General features: G+C 43.4%; 1 protein-coding gene across 1 annotated transcript; it reads left to right on the top strand.

Moving 5' to 3' along the window:
* Nucleotides 1-13,497: 13,497 nt before the first annotated feature.
* LOC110691422 (protein ABHD18-like) lies at nucleotides 13,498-18,746 on the top strand. Its single transcript, XM_021868344.1, has 5 exons — nucleotides 13,498-14,506; nucleotides 15,847-15,931; nucleotides 16,057-16,223; nucleotides 16,395-16,669; nucleotides 18,424-18,746. The coding sequence occupies exons 1-5, from the start codon at nucleotides 14,125-14,127 to the stop codon at nucleotides 18,598-18,600; spliced, it is 1,086 nt and encodes a 361-aa protein (XP_021724036.1). The 5' UTR covers nucleotides 13,498-14,124; the 3' UTR covers nucleotides 18,601-18,746.
* The last annotated feature ends 2,152 nt before the right edge of the window (nucleotides 18,747-20,898 follow it).

Raw genomic sequence — 20,898 nt, 5'->3', positions numbered from 1 at the left:
CTGGCACGGTTAGCTCCCGTGTCAGTAAACCTCAATTTATTTGGGGGAGGTTAGTAGGAGGAAACCCGTTCGATGCGTAATCAACGCTAAATAAATTATTTAGTGTCTAGTTAAAAGTCTTGTTGAATGTTGTGTGTGCTTGTTCACAGGTGCATTGAGGTAAGTGTGTGTTGATAAGTGAAAGCATGATAGTGTGTTTAATTACGCTTATGTATTCAGCTTTGCTAATTGTGTGTGTTTGTGTGTTTTGGCCATGTCTTTATCTTGGCCCTATGATGACCCATTTTTAATGGAGAGTAGTGGAGACAAGTAGAGATAATCTTTTCAGGTATTTAGGCATATTCATGATGGGGCACGAGTGAAGAGCGAATCATGCTAGTTTATATTAGTTACAATGTGTTTCTGCTTTAATTATTTATGCTAATCTTTATATGTGGAGCTAACATCAAGTTTTGGATTTGGTTTGGTTTTTAATAAGGGCCTTTAATGGTTCCAAGTTGTAGGTTGATTTTCATTTTACTTCGCTCATTTTGGTTTTAACTTTACTTTCGTTTGGTTAGCTTTTCAAGTTGGTTTGTTTTGGAAAGGTTTTTAAAATTAGTCTTCCGCTGTGTATCTATGATATTTTCCTTAACCGTTTCCACGGTGGCGGTAATGTCTTAGATATTCCTATTTAAAGTTTTATACAGGGCAAAACAGGTATTTTAAAATAAAGGAATTTCTAGGGTGTTACATTAAGGGCCTTCCTATCGACCCAATGTGTGTGCTTTGTGGTCGGGATCCGGAATCGGTTGAACACTTATTCCGGGATTGTCTTTTCACTAAAATGATTTGGGGTAAGGTTGCTTGGGGTTCTCTCCCTAACCCGATGACTGTTTCTCCTTTCCATATTTGGTTTGTCGAGTTTGTGTCTGGTTTGGCTGCTGTTAAGAACTGGGGTTGTTTGGATAATTTCTTTGGTTTATGTTGGGCTATTTGGCTGACCAGGAACAATGTTCGCTTTTGGTCGGAGGTCTATTCTCCTGAAACTGTGCTTGATTTGGCTTCTACTTACAGCAAGCGCAGTGAAGATGCTAGGAAATTCGGTTTATCTCCATTGTCTTCTCCTCCGAGATTTTCAATCCCTCCTGGGCTCCATGTTCTTAGAGGTTCCCTTCACGATTCTTGGAATGTGTCTCTTTTCTTTGACGGCGCCTGGGATCGGGGTACTCATTCAGCAGGTGCAGGTTGGGTGTTTCGAGATCCAATTTCTGCTCAAACCTTTGCTGGTGGGGCCAAGGCTATTGTTACTAATTCTCCGTTTCATTCCGAGTTGTTAGCTTGTCTGTGGGGCCTCAAGCATGCTTCTAGGATGGGTGTTGATTAGGGGATTTTTCCCCACCAATCACCATCTGACAAGTGGACCAATCAGGTTCCGCCATGTGTCCGTCACATGGGCCAATAGGAGCCTGCCACGTGTCAAGCAATGAACCGTCCACTATGGACCAATTACGACACGACACGTGTCCTTCCCATGACACCTGGGATAACCGGTCACCTAGGCCCAACTTCCGAGGGAAGCCCAATCAGCCCAAGGTTAACCTAAACCTAGATTGGCACGTTTCCCGAGGTTATAAATACCTCCCTTAATCCTCATTAAGGGAGATTACGCAGAAAACGCAGATTACACACATTAAACACTCTCACCTAGAGAGACCCAATCACTTTAATTTCCGCATTAATTACTCCTTAATCAAGTACTAACTTGACCGTCGGAGGCGGATCTCCAATCATCCGGAGCATCCGTTTGTTTTGCAGGTACAGGCGTCCGGTTCCAGTCTCGGAATTGTAACTCTCCCGCAGGACATCAGAAAACCCCGAAACATTTTGGCGCCGTCTGTGGGGAGAGTACTTCTGAGATGGCATCCACGTTTGTACCGGCTCCTGAAGAGAGACGTCCCCTGGACGACCCTCTAGTTCAGTCGGACCACGATACTGAGAATGAATTTGAAGTTGAAGCTCACACAGCTTCAGACGGGACCCTAAGGGCCCGACATACCCGTCATACCGAAAGGAGGGAACGGGAACATCTTCAAACTGGAAGCGAGCCAGCAGGCGCACCGCCTGTTCGGCAGCAGCCGACTGATGGGTCTGCTCCCATCACAAGGAACGAACTCATGACCTTCATGAGGGACTTCAAGGGAGAAATTCAAGAGTTGATCAACAAGAAGCCGCCTGCTCTGGACAAGGAGCAATCGGCTAAGAAACCCTCCACTTCACGGAAGAGGAACCAGTTCAAGGGCGAGAGGCGACCCCTCATCCTAAATCTAGGAAGTGGGAGCCACCTGCCCTTGATTTCACAAAATACCGTTTTCCTACTCCAGGAAATAGGAAACCTGTTCGTCATATTCAGGCGGACGGGTCGAGGAAAACATACACAGACGCTCGGCTACTGCTAGAACAGAAGAAGAGTGACCGATTGTCAGAGTCGGCCTCTACTTCAAACTTCCAAGACAGTCTGCGAAATACCTCGATGAGGCATACTCAGTCGTATCATGAGATTCAGTCAGGCGGCACCTCCCGTCAGTCCGGCTTTCATAGCGACCAGGCGGTACCAAACTTACCGTTTGTACCGCAACAACAGTATTTTTTACAGCCACCTCCGTTTGGTGGACATGCAGCAAAAAATGTCCAACCTATGGACTGGCAGCTACGGTTGCTTAGACTTGGTGAACAGCCGTCGGCCTTCTCCAAGGAAATTACTGAAGCCGCTCAGCCGGCCAAAGTGAAAAATGTATTAGTAGGCGCCTATGACGGCACTACTAACCCAGAAGACCATCTGATGGCATTCACCAACCTGATGTACCTTCAAGGGTTGGATGATCCCACTTGGTGCAAGTGTTTCCCAGCGACTCTCAAAGGAATCGCACAACAATGGTTCGGCAACCTGCCGACTGGTTGTGTAAATAACTTCAAGACGCTTGCTTACTTATTCACCTCCAACTTCGCCATGAACATCCCTGCGAAGAAGACGACCCTTGATTTAGGAACACTTCAGCAGGGCGAGAAGGAGGGGCTTCGTTCTTACATCAGGCGGTTTAACCTGATGAGAATACAGATTCAAGGGTTACCGGATGAAGTAGCCTATACTGACTTTTTCAGAGGTCTCAAAGACGGGTCGACCTTCAAATTTGATTTGGTCCGAAAAAGGGTAGCGACTCTTCAAGAGGCCTTGATTGAAGCGGAAGCCTATATACAGGCGACTGATCTTTGTAGTACGGTAAAACAGTCAGACGGGAAAAGGTCCGACAAAAGAGAAGGACGACAGAAACAGTCGTCAAAAAAAGACGAGAAGAGAAAAGAGGTCTGGGCGGCTGATTCCTCTAAACAGCCGGCCCAGAAAAAGAAAAAAGAATTCAAACCATACTCCCCAAAGTATGCGTTTAACAAGGATAGCCAATTTATCCTAAAGGAAATCAAGGGATGGATCTCAATTGAGAAGCCGGTCCCCATGAAGGGTTCTGCAAACAACCGGAACCAAGAAAAATTCTGTGATTATCATGAAGATGTTGGTCATCACACCAATGAATGCATCAGTCTCATGCGGTATCTGGACCGCCTGGCTGAGCAAGGTGATCTTGACACTTATGTCAAGAAATCTACGGGGAACACTTCCTCGAAAAAGCAGTCGGCCAAAAAGAATCAACAGGCCGACAGCTCCGATACAGATGATGCAGTCGTCTACACCATTGCAGGCGGCTTCTCAGGAGGCGGCCCCACTATTAGGGGCAACAAAGACAATATCAGACGGTTAGATGTAAATTCCGTTCACCAAGAACGGCCCTCCAAATATTCATTTCCTGAGATTGTCATCACTGAAGAAGATCTAGGAGGGGTAAGAGGGCCGCATGACGACCCTATCGTTATTGAATGTAAAGTGGCCAACCAGAGAGTTGGCCGAATCCTCATAGATACCGGAAGCTCCTCAGATCTCATCAGTAGCAAATGTCTGTCGAAACTAAAATATCAGACTGATTGCATACATCCGGCATCCCACCCTTTAGTAGGGTTTGGAGGGGGAGTCGTCCACCTAGTGGGACGAGTGGATTTACCCATCCGCCTGGGTGAAAAAGGGGAAGGACGACACATGGTAGTCCGGTTCTTGGTAGTAGAAGAACTCTCGGCCTACAACATGATTCTGGGACGACCAACCCTGAATAATTCCAAGGCTGTTATAATCCCATCTCTTATGTTGCTCAAGCTTGAGAGGGATAATGGAACAGTCGGGTCCCTAAGGGGAGATCAGAGGATGGCCCGAGAGTGCTATCTCTCGGATGTCAAGCCCACTGTTATGTCCACTATGTCGAGCGGTGGAAAAATAGACCTTGACAATGTCAAGGAGAGTGCACCTGTTCAAGAAGCAGGCGGCAAGAAGAGAAAGGCATCCCAGACAGGGGCCGCAAGAAAAGACAGAAAATAGCAATCATTGGCAGAGGAGCGGTCGGATGAATTCCGCCCTCAGCCAGCTGGTGAGCATACGGACCTGATGTTAGATGACTCGCGTCCTGACAGAACAATCAAGGTTGGGACGACTGCTCTAAGGGACCTGGGTGACGACTTTCACAAACTATTGAAAGAATACAAGGACATCTTTGCATTCGAAGTCCATGAAATGCCAGGCATTAGTCCTGATCTGGCGGTACATAAACTGGCCGTGGATCCGAAAAAGAAGCCGGTACGACAGAAGAAGCGGAACCATGGCGAAGAAAGAAGTCAGGCGGTAGCCGCCGAAGTTAAAAAATTACTTGATGCAGGGTTCATTCGGCAATGTCACTTCGCAGACTGGGTTGCAAATGTGGTGCTTGTTAAAAAGCCGAATGGCACCTGGCGAATGTGTGTAGACTACACAGACTTAAACAAGGCGTGCCCCAAAGACAGTTACCCTCTGCCTAAAATTGATAACCTGGTCGACTCAACAGCCGGCCATGCTTTGATGAGCTTTATGGACGCCTACTCTGGTTTCCATCAAATTCCTTTATGGGAGAAAGATCAGGAGAAGACGGCCTTCGTCACTGATCAGGGGTTATACTGTTACACGGTCATGCCGTTTGGTCTTAAGAATGCCCCGGCCACTTTCCAGCGAATGATAAACACTGTGTTCTTTGATCAGATTGGGAGAAATGTCGAGGCATATATTGATGATATGATTGTCAAGTCTAAACTTCAGAAAGATCATCTGTCGGACCTCCGAGAAACTTTCGCCACACTCAGGCGGCACCATGTCATGCTCAATCCCAAGAAATGTGTCTTTGGAGTTAAGTCTGGGAAATTTCTCGGATTCCTTATCAATCAGAGAGGAATAGAGGCGAACCCTGAGAAGGTGCAGGCGGTCATCGACATGCAGTCGCCTCGTACCATCCGAGAGGTTCAGAAGTTAACAGGTTGTCTGGCGGCCTTGGGAAGATTTCTAAGCCGATCAGGCGACAAATGCCTATACTTTTTCCAGGCAATTAAGAAAAAGGCAAGGTTTGAATGGGGGCCGGATGCTGAGGCGGCCTTCCAGAAATTGAAAGTTCACTTGCATTCCTTGCCGAGGCTGGTCAGCCCTTTGCCCAAAGAAGTACTCTACATGTACCTGGCCGTCTCTGATCATGCGTTAAGCGCTGTTCTCCTTGCTGAAAGAGACAGCTGTCAGCTCCCAGTCTACTTTGTCAGTCATGTACTGAAAAATGCCGAGTTGAGGTATCCCTTAGTGGAGAAATTTGGTCTTGCACTCTTCATGGCTGTTAAAAAATTGAAGCCCTACTTTTTGGCACATGCAGTCGTCGTGTATACAGACCAACCTATCAAGCGGCCACTGACCATCATGGAGTCGTCAGGCCGAATGATCAAATGGGCCATAGAAATACAGAGCCTCGAAGTTACTTTCGAGCCTAGAAAAGCAGTGAAGGGGCAAGCCTTTGCTGACTTTATTGTTGACATGACTCGTCCTCCTGACTCTCAAGTTACAGACCAAGTCTGGAAGGTATATGTGGATGGAAGCTCTACTTCAAATGGTTGTGGAGCAGGAGTCATATGTCAGTCGCCAGAGGACGACAGGTACGAGTATGCTTTACGCTTCAGTTTTCAGGCCTCAAACAATGAGGCAGAATATGAAGCTTTACTAGCCGGAATCCGCATGTGCAAGGCGGCAGGAGCAAGAAAAATAGACGCCTGTTCCGATTCACAATTGATAGTGAGTCAGTACAATGGCGAATACGAAGCAACCCATCCGGCCATGATCAAGTATTTACAGGCGGTCCGACAAGCAGTCGGCTCCCTTGAGGATTTCCATCTGACCCAAGTGCCGAGATCAGAAAACAACCAGGCGGATGCACTTTCAAAATTAGCATCATCCGCCTCCTGTGATACTCCTCGAACTGTTTTTTGGGAAGTAATGGAGAGGAGAAGCATTGAGGAAGAACCTATTGGAATCTTAGACAGAAGCTCAACCTGGATGGATCCAATCAGGGCATATCTGACAAATGGTACCCTGCCGGATGATCATCAACAGGCGGCAGCACTGAAAAAACGAGCAACCAGTTTTGAAATAATAAAGGGAGAACTTCACAAAAGGGGGTACCTTCAACCCTTCTTAAAGTGTGTTACTCCTGAAAAGGGGCGAGAGATACTAGATGATCTTCACTCTGGTTACTGTGCTTCCCATATAGGCGGTAGGACGCTTGCTCAACGGGCAAGGCGGCAGGGCTACTTTTGGCCTACTTTAGAAGCAGATGCGATGGAGATGGTGAAAAAATGTGACAAGTGCCAAAGGTTTGGCAAACTAATTCACCGTCCGGCTACTGACCTCACTACCATTCATAGCCCACTACCGTTTGCTAAGTAGGGCATGGATATTCTAGGTCCATATACGCCTGCTACAGGCGGAAGGAGGTACATACTTGTTGCCGTCGACTACTTCACTAAATGGGTAGAGGCGGAGGCTGTAAAGGGAATCAAGACGAAGGATGTAATTTCATTCATTTGGAAAAATGTCATCACTCGGTTCGGGGTTCCCATGTCTATGGTTTTTGATAATGGTCCCCAATTTGAGACGCCTGTTCTCAAAAGCTGGTTGGGTGACCAAGGAATTGCACACTACTTTGCATCTGTCGGCCGTCCACAAGCAAACGGCCAGGTAGAAGCCTTTAATAAAATCATCTCAGACGGTCTCAAGAAAAAGATTGAACGAGCAGGCGGCCTATGGGCGGATGAATTACCACATGTTCTCTGGGCCATTAGGACGACTGAAAAAGGGGCGACTGGAGAAACTCCATTCCTCCTAACTTATGGTGCGGAAGCTGTTCTTCCAATAGAACACTACGAGCCGACTCTTCGAGTAATGCTATATGACGAAGAGGCAAACTGGGAAGCCATGCGCCTGGCATTAGACTCACTTCCTGAAAGGAGGGGCAATGCTGTCTTGCGCCATGAAATTTACCGCCTAAGAATGACTAGATCATACAACAAAAAAGTACACAGGCGTCCACTCAAAGTGGGGGACTTTGTACTTAGAAAAATGGAAGCAGTTGGAAGGGCTAATGAGTCTGGCAAACTAACTCCCAACTGGGAAGGACCCTACCGAATCTGTGAAGAGGTCAGGGACGGTACCTACCGTCTGGAAACACCAGATGGCCAACCGTTGCCTCGAACTTGGAATGCAGATAATCTTAAGAAATATTTCTTTTGAATGATATAAATAGTCAAGGGCTACTTAATAAAAGTTTGCATACTTAATATTCAATTTTGTACTAAGAGGGGCACGCCTACTAACAAACAGTCGGCTACTCTCCATACTCAGTTTTCATTTTTACTTAAGAGGGGCATGCCTACTGACAAACAGTCGGCTACTCTCCATGTTTAATTTTTATTCTTACTTAAGAGGGGCAGGCCACCTATACATTTACAGTCGGCTACTCTCCATTGAGTATTTTACTCTATCTTTAGAGGGGCATGCCGTCTGTACCTTTACAGTCGGCTACTCTCCATTGAGTATTTTACTCTATCTTCAGAGGGGCATGCCGCCTGTACCTTTACAGTCGGCTACTCTCCATTGAATATTTTACTCTATCACCATAGGGGCATGCCGTCTGGATATATAGTCGGCTACTCTCCATAGAAGAGGGCCGACTGGTTCCAAAGCACCAGCCACCCCCCTTATACTTAGCTAAAAATGATCAGGGCCTGGCCGACCCTGTGCCTAAACAGGCGGCTACCCTCCTCTTACTTAGCACCTACGTTCACCAAGAACTAACCAATTCCACAAGCATCTTTAAACTAATACGACCTGTCAACTGATCCAATCTTTAAACTAATACGACCTGTCCCAACATCATAGCAGGCGTCCGGCGGCATCCCTCCGGATGAAATTCGTCGCAGAGAGCAGCTCCCTTTTGGGTGGAACATTGCTCTATAAACTAATTACACGGCACCTATACGACTGTCCCCAAGGGCAACCACGTAGCCGTTTTTGAGACAAGGATAACTCTATCACTAACCAAACTAGTGGTAGCAGTTGGCATCTGAGTCAGATGATCGCCTGTATTACTTGGGATAAATGCAGGGGGTACCTCTTGAGTTAATAGCCAACAAACATTGGCGAATCAAAAGGTTCAGCCGGCCTCCGCCGCCTGGTACCATTACTACTCAAGCAGGAGTGACGGCGACTGAGTAACACCAAAGTTAACTCATAGTCACTCTCTCAAACTTAGTATGGAGCCTAAAAGGTATGAGTCGTCCGCCTGTTTTTAGCAAACAGGGGCTCTCAACCACTACTCCTGCTAGGCTAACAACCTATGAGTTAAAAGCCAACAAACATTGGCGAATAAAGGGGAACAACCGGTACCCACCGCTTGATACCTCTACTACTCAGTTACTTGGCGACTAGGTAACAATCATGTTTACTTGGTCACTCCTTAAAAATTTAGTATGAAACTAAAAAGGTGTTCATACAGCACCTGTTCACACTAGATTAAATATGGCGGGAAACAGTCGGCCTAGACGGCCTAAAGTCTCTAGCCTAAAAGCATGACAAGTAGGAAACAACTTTCCTACTTGGTTAATTTTACAAATGACAGGACCGCCTGTCTAAAGGGGATCCAGTCTTTAAAATGGTTCGAATACCGATTGGATAAATGGCCGACTGATCGTCTAGCCTGGAAACAGACAACCAGTCGTCCAGGGGCATAGGCGGCGTGACTAACTATCCGTACCTGTCTGCAACTATCGGCCATGTAAAACAGTCGGTATAGTGTACAATTGGATATCAGAATATTCAATACTTAAACAAATTTGAAGCAAAACAAAAATATTCATTAAAAAGAAGCCGGTCATTAAAGACCGGCAAAATATTCAGAGCCCCGGCCCCCTGGCCGGGTAAATACAAACAAACGGCACGCAGGCCGTGGAAAGAAGAAATAAAGCTTAAGAAGGGGGCAGATCTTCAATATTAGCAGCTGCCGCCTGGTCAGCACTCTTCTTGCTGGACTCGGCTTCAGCTGCATCCTTCTTTGATGCATTACCCCCAAGCGGCACAAGCGCCACTACCGGCTGCTCCTCCTCCTCCAACGCCTCTTCCTCAGCAGCCGCCAGGATCTCTTGATTATATCTATCAGAACACTGGCGGTACGTTTTTTCCCATGAGGCAAAGTCGGCATTGGGGAAGAGGCGGCCCCAAGTCATGCGCTGGATTTGAGCAGAGTCTTCCATCATCTCCCGGACTAGCTCTTTCTTTTCTTGCTCGGCCTTTTCAGAGAGCTCCTGAGTAAGACTCTTCTCCTGGGTCACCAGGCGTTCCTTTACGCTCGCCAAGGATTTCTCCAAGGTTTCGTATGAGGACATCTTTTGGCGAAGAGGTCTCAGCTCGGCCTTGAGGTTGTTGATGGTCGCCTCCAGCTCGCTATTCCTCTTCTGGGCCGCCTCTAACTGAGCCCGGATAGCGGCGGTAGCCTGCGCCTGATAATAAAGAATATCAATGGTCAGAACTTCATTTTGGGCAATTTGAAACATTGTCTTATCACAGTCAGAGGCGGCCATAGCTTTTGCAGCCTTTACCTCTTTGTTCTTCCGGTCAAGCGACTTGCGAAGGCCGTTCACTCGGAGCAGGGCCTAAGTAAAAAGGGGAACAGGCGTCAGTTTCCAAACAAAAAAGAAAACAGGCGTCCTGGAATTCAAATACTCAAAAATATGCTAAGTATACCTCAGCAAGGACCCCTGCAATCCCGTCTAGGTCAAGGGTGCCGACACCCCTGACCGCCTCCCTTTCAGCTGGAGGAACGGCCTTAATCATAGACTTGGCCACCTCGACCAAGTCAGGCTCCTGAGGGCCGGCTGCATCAAGCATAAACAAACGGATTAGACCTAGTAAAGGAGGGAGCAAGTCTAAAATTTACAAGGACAATTTCATACTTCTAGGTGGCCCAGCTGGAGTTTTAGAAGAAGTGGTCGGCTGTTTCTCAGCCGCCACATGTTTCCTGGCAGAACCAGGAGAGCTCGCAACAGTCGTCTTCCGGGCCTTGGGGTCCGGCTGTTGGGAAGAAGAAGCTCTTGGAGCGCCCGTCTAAAAAAGAAGAAAAGAGTCAGTATATGCATAAACACAACTCCAAAAAGAGGGTGAAAGGTTCGAAGCCCACCAAGGGTGCCCCCTTGTTGGGGGAGTCGGTTGAAGACTGTTGCATGATGGAGGCCCGCAACATGGCCGCCGCAGTCTTGGAGGCGGTAATTTTGCTCATGGCGTCCGCTGCAAAAACAAATAGCAAAGTTAATAAAAGTCATAACAAGAAATGCATGGAACAACAGAGTATTCGACAGGCCGGCTACCTCTTGAGCACCGACTGCTGAGGCCACAGGCGGCCAAAAAGTACTCGTCGTAGAGCCATTTGAAGCTCGGGACGCAGTGCAGGGGTACTTGCTCTCGTACCCCTGAAGTAGAGTTCACCTTCGACTCTACTTTGAAGAGTCCTTTATCTAGGATCTCTTTCTTAGCCTTGGGGGGAACAGGCGGCATGCTGCGACCGCCTGTAAGAAGGGGCGGATTCCTGTTCCACCTGTTGAAGCGCTTGTTCAGCTCTGTGTCTGAACTCTCAATGATAAGGAAGGTGCTCCGCCAGTCCTTCCATTTGTTTGCTTTACCTCTCGTCATGAGGTAGCCCCTGTGGCTCGTCAATTGATACCAGCCGGTACCGCCTGCCTTAGGGGTCCGGCTGAGGTAGTTCATGTGGGCGAAAGCCTCGAAGTTCGGCTCCACCCCGTGCAGTTCGCACCCGGCCACATAGCCGAGTACGTTGACCCAGGAGTTCGGGGCTAACTGCCATAACCCCAACTCATACCCATCCAAGATCCGCTGAACAGCCGGATGTAGTGGGAAGCGCAGCCCAGCCTTGATGGCCACCTCGTAGCAGCCAAAGCAGGCGCCATCATAACTGGTACCAGCCGGCCAGACGACTGTGTCTTCTGGATCCGGCACGAACACTAAAAAGTCGGGGCCCATTGTGTGGTTTGCGATAAAGCTCTCCACTTTCTCTTGCATGGCTGTGATCCGGCCCCGAGGTACCGTGCAGTAGTAGGGGGTATTTTGCTCTCGGTGAGAGGCGGATGGCTCCGCCCAATCGTCCCCCTTCTCAACTGCGTGAGAAAGCCTCGCCTCTTGTAGGCGACTGTTTTTCTCTTCTGTGTCCAGAGAAGCATGGCCAGAAGAGCTAGACTCGGAATCGTCCTCTGACGAGTCCGAAGAGGACGACTTCTCCCCTCTCCCGGAGGGGCCCGCCTCCTCTCCTTTAAAAGGAGCAGGAGAGAATGTAGAATTGTCAACTGTAAAATGGGAAGGGGTCACTTTGACTCCTCCCTCAGAACTGCCGGCTTTCAAGCCGCTTTGTTTCACTTCCACATCTGGCGCCTGGTCAGATGTTTCACTAATCGGCACCCTGTGGGAGGAGCCGTCTGAGTTTGAGATCCTGGCAGTCTTTTTTGTTCTGGCCATCATGCTCTGCATAGACACAGATACAGTCGGACTTTGTATAAAGGGCAAAGATGGGTCCAGAAAAAGGCAGGCGGCACTCCTAGTCCTAGATTCAGCCGTCCCCGGTGACCGGTTAATCACTAACCTAGGTCGTGTCGTGTGCTTCCGTGGTGCCATTTCAAAAAAGAATAAAGTAAAGAGAAAATTAAGAGTAAGAGAACCGACGGTTACCTGAACGAGTGACGATTGATGAAGTTCTGAAAATCCTTTGCAGTCGGCTTGTCAGAGCAGGCGGTAGGCAGAAAGGGTCCAAAATGTCAGAGCAAGTTCAGGGGTCCGAATGTTCTCTCACAAAGTTTTCAAGTGTGAAAATGACCGAAGTCAACACTCCTTTATATAGGCGAAGTGAGAAGGCGAAGGGTCACTTCCAGAATTCAAAATTTTGGCGGGAGAATCTCTCGGCCTCTCGCCGAGTGACACCTGTAGCAGGCCGTGGCCTGTTACAGGGCGATACCTGTCACAGGTAACACGTGACCAGTCACGTGCCACCTGTGAGGGGCAAATGATTAGGGGATTTTTCCCCACCAATCACCATCTGACAAGTGGACCAATCAGGTTCCGCCATGTGTCCGTCACATGGGCCAATAGGAGCCTGCCACGTGTGAAGCAATGATCCGTCCACTATGGACCAATTACGACACGACACGTGTCCTTCCCATGACACCTGGGATAACCGGTCACCTAGGCCCAACTTCCGAGGGAAGCCCAATCAGCCCAAGGTTAACCTAAACCTAGATTGGCACGTTTCCCGAGGTTATAAATACCTCCCTTAATCCTCATTAAGGGAGATTACGCAGAAAACGCAGATTACACACATTAAACACTCTCACCTAGAGAGACCCAATCACTTTAATTTCCGCATTAATTACTCCTTAATCAAGTACTAACTTGACCGTTGGAGGCGGATCTCCAATCATCCGGAGCATCCGTTTGTTTTGCAGGTACAGGCGTCCGGTTCCAGTCTCAGAATTGTAACTCTCCCGCAGGACATCAGAAAACCCCGAAACAGGTGTTACTTGGCTTCGAATGTATACTGATAGTATGCTCCTCACTACTTCTCTTTTGGATTCTGGTTCCAAAGATATCTCTGTGGTTTGGGTGTTAGAAGAGATTCGGGAGTTCTTGTCTGCCTTTTCTACTTGTCTGATTCAGAAAGTCTCCAGATCAGTGATTGCTGAAGCCCATTTCTTAGCTGGAGCTGCTCGTCGTAGAAATTTGCTTTCTTTTGTTTTTTAGTTTTTTTTTGGTGTTCCCTTTGTAAAAAAAAAAAAAAAAAAAAAAAAAAAAAACCGACCAACCGACCCACCACTAAATGTCACCGAACAACAATTTATTCACATAAACACAAAATTAAGCATATTCGAGTAATCCAATCAAATGTTATCCATAATTATTTTTTACGTCGTACGATATGATGTTGACCTTTAACCCATCAACTGTCAGAGCCTGTCGTGGTGCCACGTGTCGTCATAGTGGGTCCCATCTTCTCCTTTCTGCCAATCCATTTCTTTACCAGTTTTTTTTTTTCCTCTGCCCCTGGTTTTCTTTTCTTCTCCTCAATGTTGATTTCGATTTCTATCTTTTTATCTTTCCTAACAACAAATCCTTTTTCAAATTAAACTTCAATTTATTTTAAATCAATTATTAAACATTAAATTTCTTCCTAATTGTTCATTATTCCAGATCTGGTATATTATGAGCTTCCATAATCTGGGTTTTTTACCAGTAATTTGGCCTCATTGAAGATTTGAAGTGTAAATATTTCTGGGTTAATTACAAATTTGTTCAAATTGCTCTAAATTTGAAATATTCAGTGAAAAATTTCATGGGGTTGTGTCAAATATACTGAAATTGCATCTGGGTATGATTCTGCATTGTTATTATAGGATAAGCTTTTCTTGGTTCAATCCAAATTGATAAGTTTGGGTTATAGTTGAGATTCCTGAGTGAATCATCTTAATAATATTGTCATTATTATTATTTTTGATATAATTTAGGATAAGATCTTCTGGGTTCAATACAAATCAATCGCCCAATTTGTGTAAAAAATTGGATTTTTGGGTGAATTATTTTTCTGAGAATTGTTTGAAATGGTGGCAGTGAAAGTGAAACTGGGAATGTTACACTATGTATTAGACCATGTATACGGTGCATTTGTACACAGAACAAGAATAAGCCCACTATTTTTTTCAAGAGGTTGGGGTGGAACCAAGCTTGATTTGCTAGAAAGGCTAATTAAGCAGCTTTTTCCAGAAATTGAAGGCCAGAATTGGCCGCCTCAATTGATTCAACCAAGTTGGAAAACTGTTTGGGAGACGAAAACTGCTTGTTTGAGAGAAGGGGTTTTCAAAACTCCTTGTGATGAACAGCTTTTGAGCGCATTGCCCCCTGAAAGTCATGTTGCTAGGGTTGCTTTTCTAACTCCTAAGTCGTTTGATCCGGAGAAGATGGCCTGTGTGGTTCATCTTGCAGGTACATTGTTGTTTTAATGCTCGGTTTCGATTCCATGACATAATTTTGATCATTAATTGTTTGAGTTTTGTTATAGAAATGGTAGTGTTGATTGATTTGTTGTAATTTAGTCTCAAGCATGAATTATTTGAGTTTAGATTAGCATGTATGCTTAACTAGTGAGGTTAATTTTGATGAAAGGTTGATATGATTGGTTAAGTTTAGAGTTAAAACTTGTTAATTTTGATTGTTTGATAATTAATTTCTTCAATTATGATTCAAATTGCTCTAGCTGGATTAATTTTAAAGATTGGTTATCCATAAATTCCTCCATTTGAGTTACTAGACGGGGGAGTGTGAGATGACATATGTTATTGATTGGAGCAATGTAGTCAAATTGAAGGTGCCTGACTGCCTGGTTTGATGTTAGACCTAGTATATCCTACGCTATCCCATCTTAGAAAAGGCATTTTTGTACGCGTTTCTTATAGAGTTACAGCCTTACAGGTAGTGTGATCAATGAAAACATCAAAAGCATTTTCAGTAAGGGTATATTTTGGGTTGGAAACAGGTTCAACTAAACCATTATTGTTACCAAGTGTTTCGTTTGAAGGTTTGCGTAGCAATTACCATTACTTAAGGATAATGGTTTCCACCTATTTGTTCTCTCTCTAAAATCTAAGGTAACAATTACCCTTACCCTCCTTAAACAAAAAGAAAGGAAGTTAAGTTTGAGTAAATCCTTTTAATGGTCAAACCAAACAAATCAAAAGGTAAGAATTTAATGATTCTTTCTGCCATGTTATTTGTTTCCTTTCCTCTCCAATATTTGCACCAAACACCCCCTTAATAGCTAGCAGAATAAAGTCTTGTAGTCAGGTTAGGAGTTAATACATTAGGAAGCTTTGGTTGTATAATTTTCTAAGTGTTCCAAATTAAATGAATTGTTATGTGAATTGTTGAAGAAGAGCAACTTGCTTCTTGTGGACTTTCAGCAATATGAACTTTTCTTTCAGAATTGGAAGTTTGGAACTTTTGGTATTTTGATTGGGGTAGTTTGTGGATTTATTTTGTAGCTGTTGTTTTCTTTCTTTTCTATCTCAATCTAATTGTACTGATAAGTTTCGGGTTTTACCAATTTGCAGTTTTACTAACGTTTTACTGTCTTTGCCAATTTGATATTTTGTAAATGATCATGTAATAATGCATTAAATGTGATGCAATGCACGTTACATGCTCCATGTTGTGGTGCTATACTGTGGTTCTTGTCAATCTGTCATTGTTGCAGACTTGCAGTCATTTTTTTATATCAAAAATTTGATACTTGTATGAGTTAACGATGTGTATGGCTATTTGCATAGGCACTGGGGACCACACTTTTGAACGGAGGTTGCGTTTAGGTGGACCGTTGCTAAAGGAAAATATAGCAACAATGGTTCTTGAGAGGTGGGAACCCCTGTGTCATATTTTACTTCACTATTGCAAATCAGTCAGTTTTTATGTTGGGTAAATTGAAATCTATATTTGTCGGCCTTTAAAGTTTCTAACTCCATAATCTTGACAACTTGCAGCCCTTTCTATGGACAGAGGCGTCCCATGCTTCAATATGGCTCAAAACTTCGTTGTGTAAGTGATTTGTTGCTATTAGGTAGAGCGACTATAGATGAAGCTCGGTCTCTTTTACACTGGTTAGATGAGGAAGGGTTTGGCAAGCTTGGTGTTTGTGGACTTAGCATGGGTTAGGCGTCTGAATTCTGAATGCTGAAATTTTTTACTTGAACGTTTAAGATTTTAGCCATTGTCTAAAAACTCTAATATACGTTTTAGACTTTTAGCTTGACCATTTTATGTAGAGCTCTGCCTTCAGACCAAATAAAACATATGTGACGATCAATTCTGTTTCTACTAGGTGGAGTGCATGCTGCGATGGTTGGATCTTTGCACCCTACGCCAATAGCAACCCTCCCGTTTCTCTCCCCTCATTCTGCTGTTGTAGCATTTTGTGAAGGCGTTCTGAAGCATGCTACTGCATGGGACGCATTGAGAGCTGAACTTGAAGTACAGCAGGCTACATTGACTCAAGAAGATGTCAGACAGAGGATGAGAGAGGTGCTGTCTCTCACAGATGTCACCCGCTTTCCAATTCCTAAAAATCCTAATTCAGTTATATTTGTTGCTGCTACTGTAAGTGACCTTTTTCATATGCTCAGGCAGTAATGGTTTATATTATTTGTATTAGCTGAACAAGTGTGCTATACTGTATTAATGTTGAATTATCTAACTTACTTCATGAACACCTGTTCAACTAGGTCTAAAAGAAAGTAAAACAAGCTTCTGAACCTTTTGCTTTCTATCATTGTATCTCTTTCATCTGGATGTTTGCATTGTTTGATCATTGCCAAACCCTTAGTTCACATTGAACCATTCTCGGGGTACATGTGATGCTTTTGAAAATGCAGTTTAGTACTATAGTCACTGCTGCACTGTTCACTCTTCTTGATGGCAAAACTTTTTGCCTTTTCAGTTTCTTATATGTCTGTTAATCTAGTGTTATTTTCTTCCTATGAATTCCTGTGTAGTGAAATTTTTATTAGGATTCTCATATTAAACTTTTAAATGATGTTGTAAGATAGCGATTTTGTCATAATTTTAATTTTTACAATCATTTTTGCATAGATGCACTCTCCAATTAGTATAATTTGAATTATCCTGTGGGTTACATGCTCTGTTTCCTTTTCTGCTTCTTGTGGCTAGTCAAATTCATGCCAATCCTATTAACCTCTGATGCTGATATAATCCTCTGCTCCCTTGGTCCTTTTATTTCTTTCCTCTTTTTTCACCCAAGAAAATGGTTTGAGACACACAAGCAAGTCAGGATTCTCTCCACTTATTTATTTTTTTTTTTATTATTTTTTTTTTACGGGCATCTTATTGGAACCTATTAGCCTTAAACTTATCTTTTTAAAACTTATCAAACCTGAAATAAGTAATAATGAGGGGAGAATTGAGCCATCAAATTTTTATTTGAACATATGAGTCCCAAACTTATTTTAGATGAACTTATTAGCTCATTTGGAGCTACTTGCCACTTATATTAGCTGAACTTATTTGACTTGAAATAAGTGACTATAAGGTGAGGAAAACAAAGTCTAATATTGCTTAGAAGAGTGCACAAGATGTATTAGGCTATTAACCCCAAATATACTCAATCATAGACCTTAGTTTTAAAAAGTGTGCCTAGGCGCAAGGCAGGGTGAGGCTCGAGAGTTAGCGCCTTTGTGCTTTTTTCTAGGTTGCTTTTTGCGCTTTTGCACCTTATTTTGCGCTCAATGTTTTAAAGCATCAATAGCTATTGTGTAAGTTTTTTTTATTCAAGTATACCATGAGAATTTGTTATGGGCAGTTTTTCTTCAATTCTAGTGGGGAGAGAAATCTCATATCCTATAATTCGATTTGAAGAACCCTTATTATTGATCACATGGCCCTTTCACCTTTTCTCATAATTTCATTTTTACACTTATAATTGAAATTATTATTTCTTTTCTATATGAATACAGTGCGCCTCACCTAGAAAAGGCATGTGCGTTTACCTTGCGCCTAGGCTTTAAGGACTTTTTGCGCATTGGTGTGCCTTGCGACCTTTAAAACTAAGTCATAGACATTCTTCAAATGTACGAATTATGTCATTTGAAATATGCATTAGCCTTTGTTAGTTGTGTACTTGACTACTTGTGTATGTGTATACTTTCTCGGGCATTTGTGTTTTATAAGATTCATCTGTTTGGATGGTTTTTTTAAGCATTGATGAGCCCATCTTTTATTCCAGTGTGTATACATTTCTGTATATGTGGACGGATTGCAGGATTTTCCTGGCTAGAGGGCAATATTAAAATAATAATCGATTGAACTTATATCTTGACCATGTTTATGCGTTTCAGGATGATGGGTATATACCAAATCACTCAGTGCTGGAGCTTCAGAAAGCTTGGCCAGGATCAGAAGTGAGGTGGGTTAGTGGCGGGCACGTATCATCTTTCATTCTTCATAATGGTGAGTTTCGCAGGGCGATTGTTGATGGACTTGACAGATTAAAGTGGAAGGGATCTCCCTTGTGACAAATACAATAGCAATTATTATGTTCAAAGTTACAGATCTGTAAACTGTAAATTTTAATCTTTCTGATTATTTTTCTCTATTTGAATGGAAATAATGGAAAAAAATTAGGGAGAACCCTTCCATAAAGAAAAAATTAGGGTATCCACTTTACATGTCGTAAGTTAATTATTTTTTCCCCCTTTAGTCATTGCTGCTTTACTAGAGAGGATGTGCTAGAATATTTTATGTATACCCGGGCGTAGCATATACCCAGCTAACCTAAGGTTAGTTTTTGCTATTCATTTGATCATAAAAAAAAATAATAATAAAAAAAAATCATCAAAATGAGAACAAATACTCATGCGTGTATGGTACACCCGGGTAAGTATAACAACCTCTCGTGATGTACAAGAATTGGTACCAGTATCATTTGAGTAGTTGGTTTAAACTGAGCATAATGGCCTTCCTTTCAGTTGAATTTTTCCTTTCACCTATTACATTGTGCTCGGAATTTTTCCTTTCACCTATTACATCGTGCTCGTGACTTCTTCATGGTGGAAGATAGAGCAAAAGTGCAAAACTATCATTTTGGCCCGTTTAACAAACGGGTTGTAGCTCATTTTATTTTTCATGAAATGTGTTGCTTATTTGTGTTGTATGTGTCGGTGATTTTTTGTAATAATTTGCTTAATTTTCTTACTTATAATTTAAAAGTTTGGAACACATAAAGAATTTAACATTAAATAATTTGTTGTTTTAACTTTTACATTAAAAGAGATATAGAGAGGAGTACAACTTTTTTTTTTTATAGTGAAGATGGAACACTCCATTTTCTTACTCAAATTTGCAAGTTAGGAATGCATAAAGACTTAAGTATTCAATAACATTTTATTTTATCTTTTACTTTGAAAGGGTGTATAAAGAGGCAATATTAATGGATGTGTTATGTGACATATGGGTGAATTATGATGACATGTGTCATATATGTGATTGTGGTTTGTCTTTTTAAATCTAGAGTTTTCATGGGACCCTAAAAACTTGAACACCCACACGCATGCACGAATTTTCTCGAAATCGTACTCGAAATTTGCTCGAAATTGTCCTCGAAATCTGCTCGAAATTTTACTGGGGGTTTTATTATCCGGTTTTGGTTCGAATTTTTGGAGATGAGAAAGTGAAAGAAGAGAGGAGCGAAGGACAGAGAAGAGAGAAGGAGATCGAAGATGAAAAGGGAAGAGAAGAAGAGAGAGAGGGAGAACGGGAGATATGGAAGAGGAGAGACAGAGAGAGCAGCGAAAATGAGAATAAAGAAAGAGTAGAGAGAATAGGGAAATGAAGGGAGAAGGAGCTAATAAGGGGTGGGCGGCTACAAGTACTATTAGTTTTAGGGTTTTTTTTTTTTTTTTTTTTTTTTTTTTTTTTTTTTTTTTTTAAAAATGGCAAGTGGTTTGGGGTTGAACCGCTTGCCAATATATCTAATGGCAAGCGATTCAACCCCAAATCGCTTGTCATTATATATATTGGCAAGCGGTTCTCGCCAAAACCGCTTGCCATTCAATATTAGAGGGTTTGTTTTTTAAAAAAAATTGGGTAAATGACAGGCGGATTTTTAAAACCACTATGTTTTTTCTACTAGTGAATTAATGAACAAGGTTTTAATTTATGAACAAAGTAAGGTTTTTCATGTCAAATTCGCTTCTAGAGTTTTCATGGTCGAATTTGACCTTTAAAACCCAAATTCAAGCCAATTTCGATTTTTTTTTTTTTTTTTTTTTTTTTTTTTTTTTTTTTTTGTGAAATTCAAGACATGTATGTTATATTTTTCTTTACTTATTTTTGGCTTGTGAGACTTTTTTTTTATTTTATGGTTTTTGGATGAATTGCGGTGGCGGTGGTGGGGGGTTTGAGTTCGGGTAATTGCGGTGGTGGTGGTGGGGGGGTTGTTGGTGGCGGTGGTCTTTGCTGGGTTTTCCAAATCGCCGCCAGGGGCTAAGGGTTAGGGTGGTGTGGGTTAATTTGGTGAGAGGTGGGTTTGGCTGGATCTGGGTATGGGTTTGGTGGGGTTTTGGTTGGTGTTGGGTCTGGGTATGGGTCTGGGTGGATCTTGGTCTAGGCATAGGTAAGGGTTTGGTGGTGGCAGTGGGTGGATTTGGGTAAGGGTTTGGTGCATATAGGCTTAGTTGGGTTTAGGGTTCGGGGGTGGTAGTGGCGGTGGTGGTGATACACCGCGCTGATGGTGGTGCGACGTATTTTTTTTTTATTTTTGTTGCAATTTCCGCGGAAATTTCCTCGAAATTATACGACGGAATTGTGTCCGT

Source organism: Chenopodium quinoa, unplaced genomic scaffold (assembly GCF_001683475.1).
Source record: "Chenopodium quinoa cultivar QQ74 unplaced genomic scaffold, ASM168347v1, whole genome shotgun sequence".
Taxonomy (NCBI): Eukaryota; Viridiplantae; Streptophyta; class Magnoliopsida; order Caryophyllales; family Amaranthaceae; genus Chenopodium; species Chenopodium quinoa.
This window is presented reverse-complemented; position numbering and strand designations above follow the sequence as displayed.

Coding starts and splice junctions, on each gene's coding strand:
- LOC110691422 (XM_021868344.1), top strand. CDS start 14,125: ATGGTGGCAGTGAAAGTGAAACTGGGAATGTTACACTATGTATTAGAC. Junction 16,224..16,394: donor TGTTTGTGGACTTAGCATGG/GTTAGGCGTCTG, acceptor TGTTTCTACTAG/GTGGAGTGCATGCTGCGATG. Junction 16,670..18,423: donor TTATATTTGTTGCTGCTACT/GTAAGTGACCTT, acceptor TATGCGTTTCAG/GATGATGGGTATATACCAAA.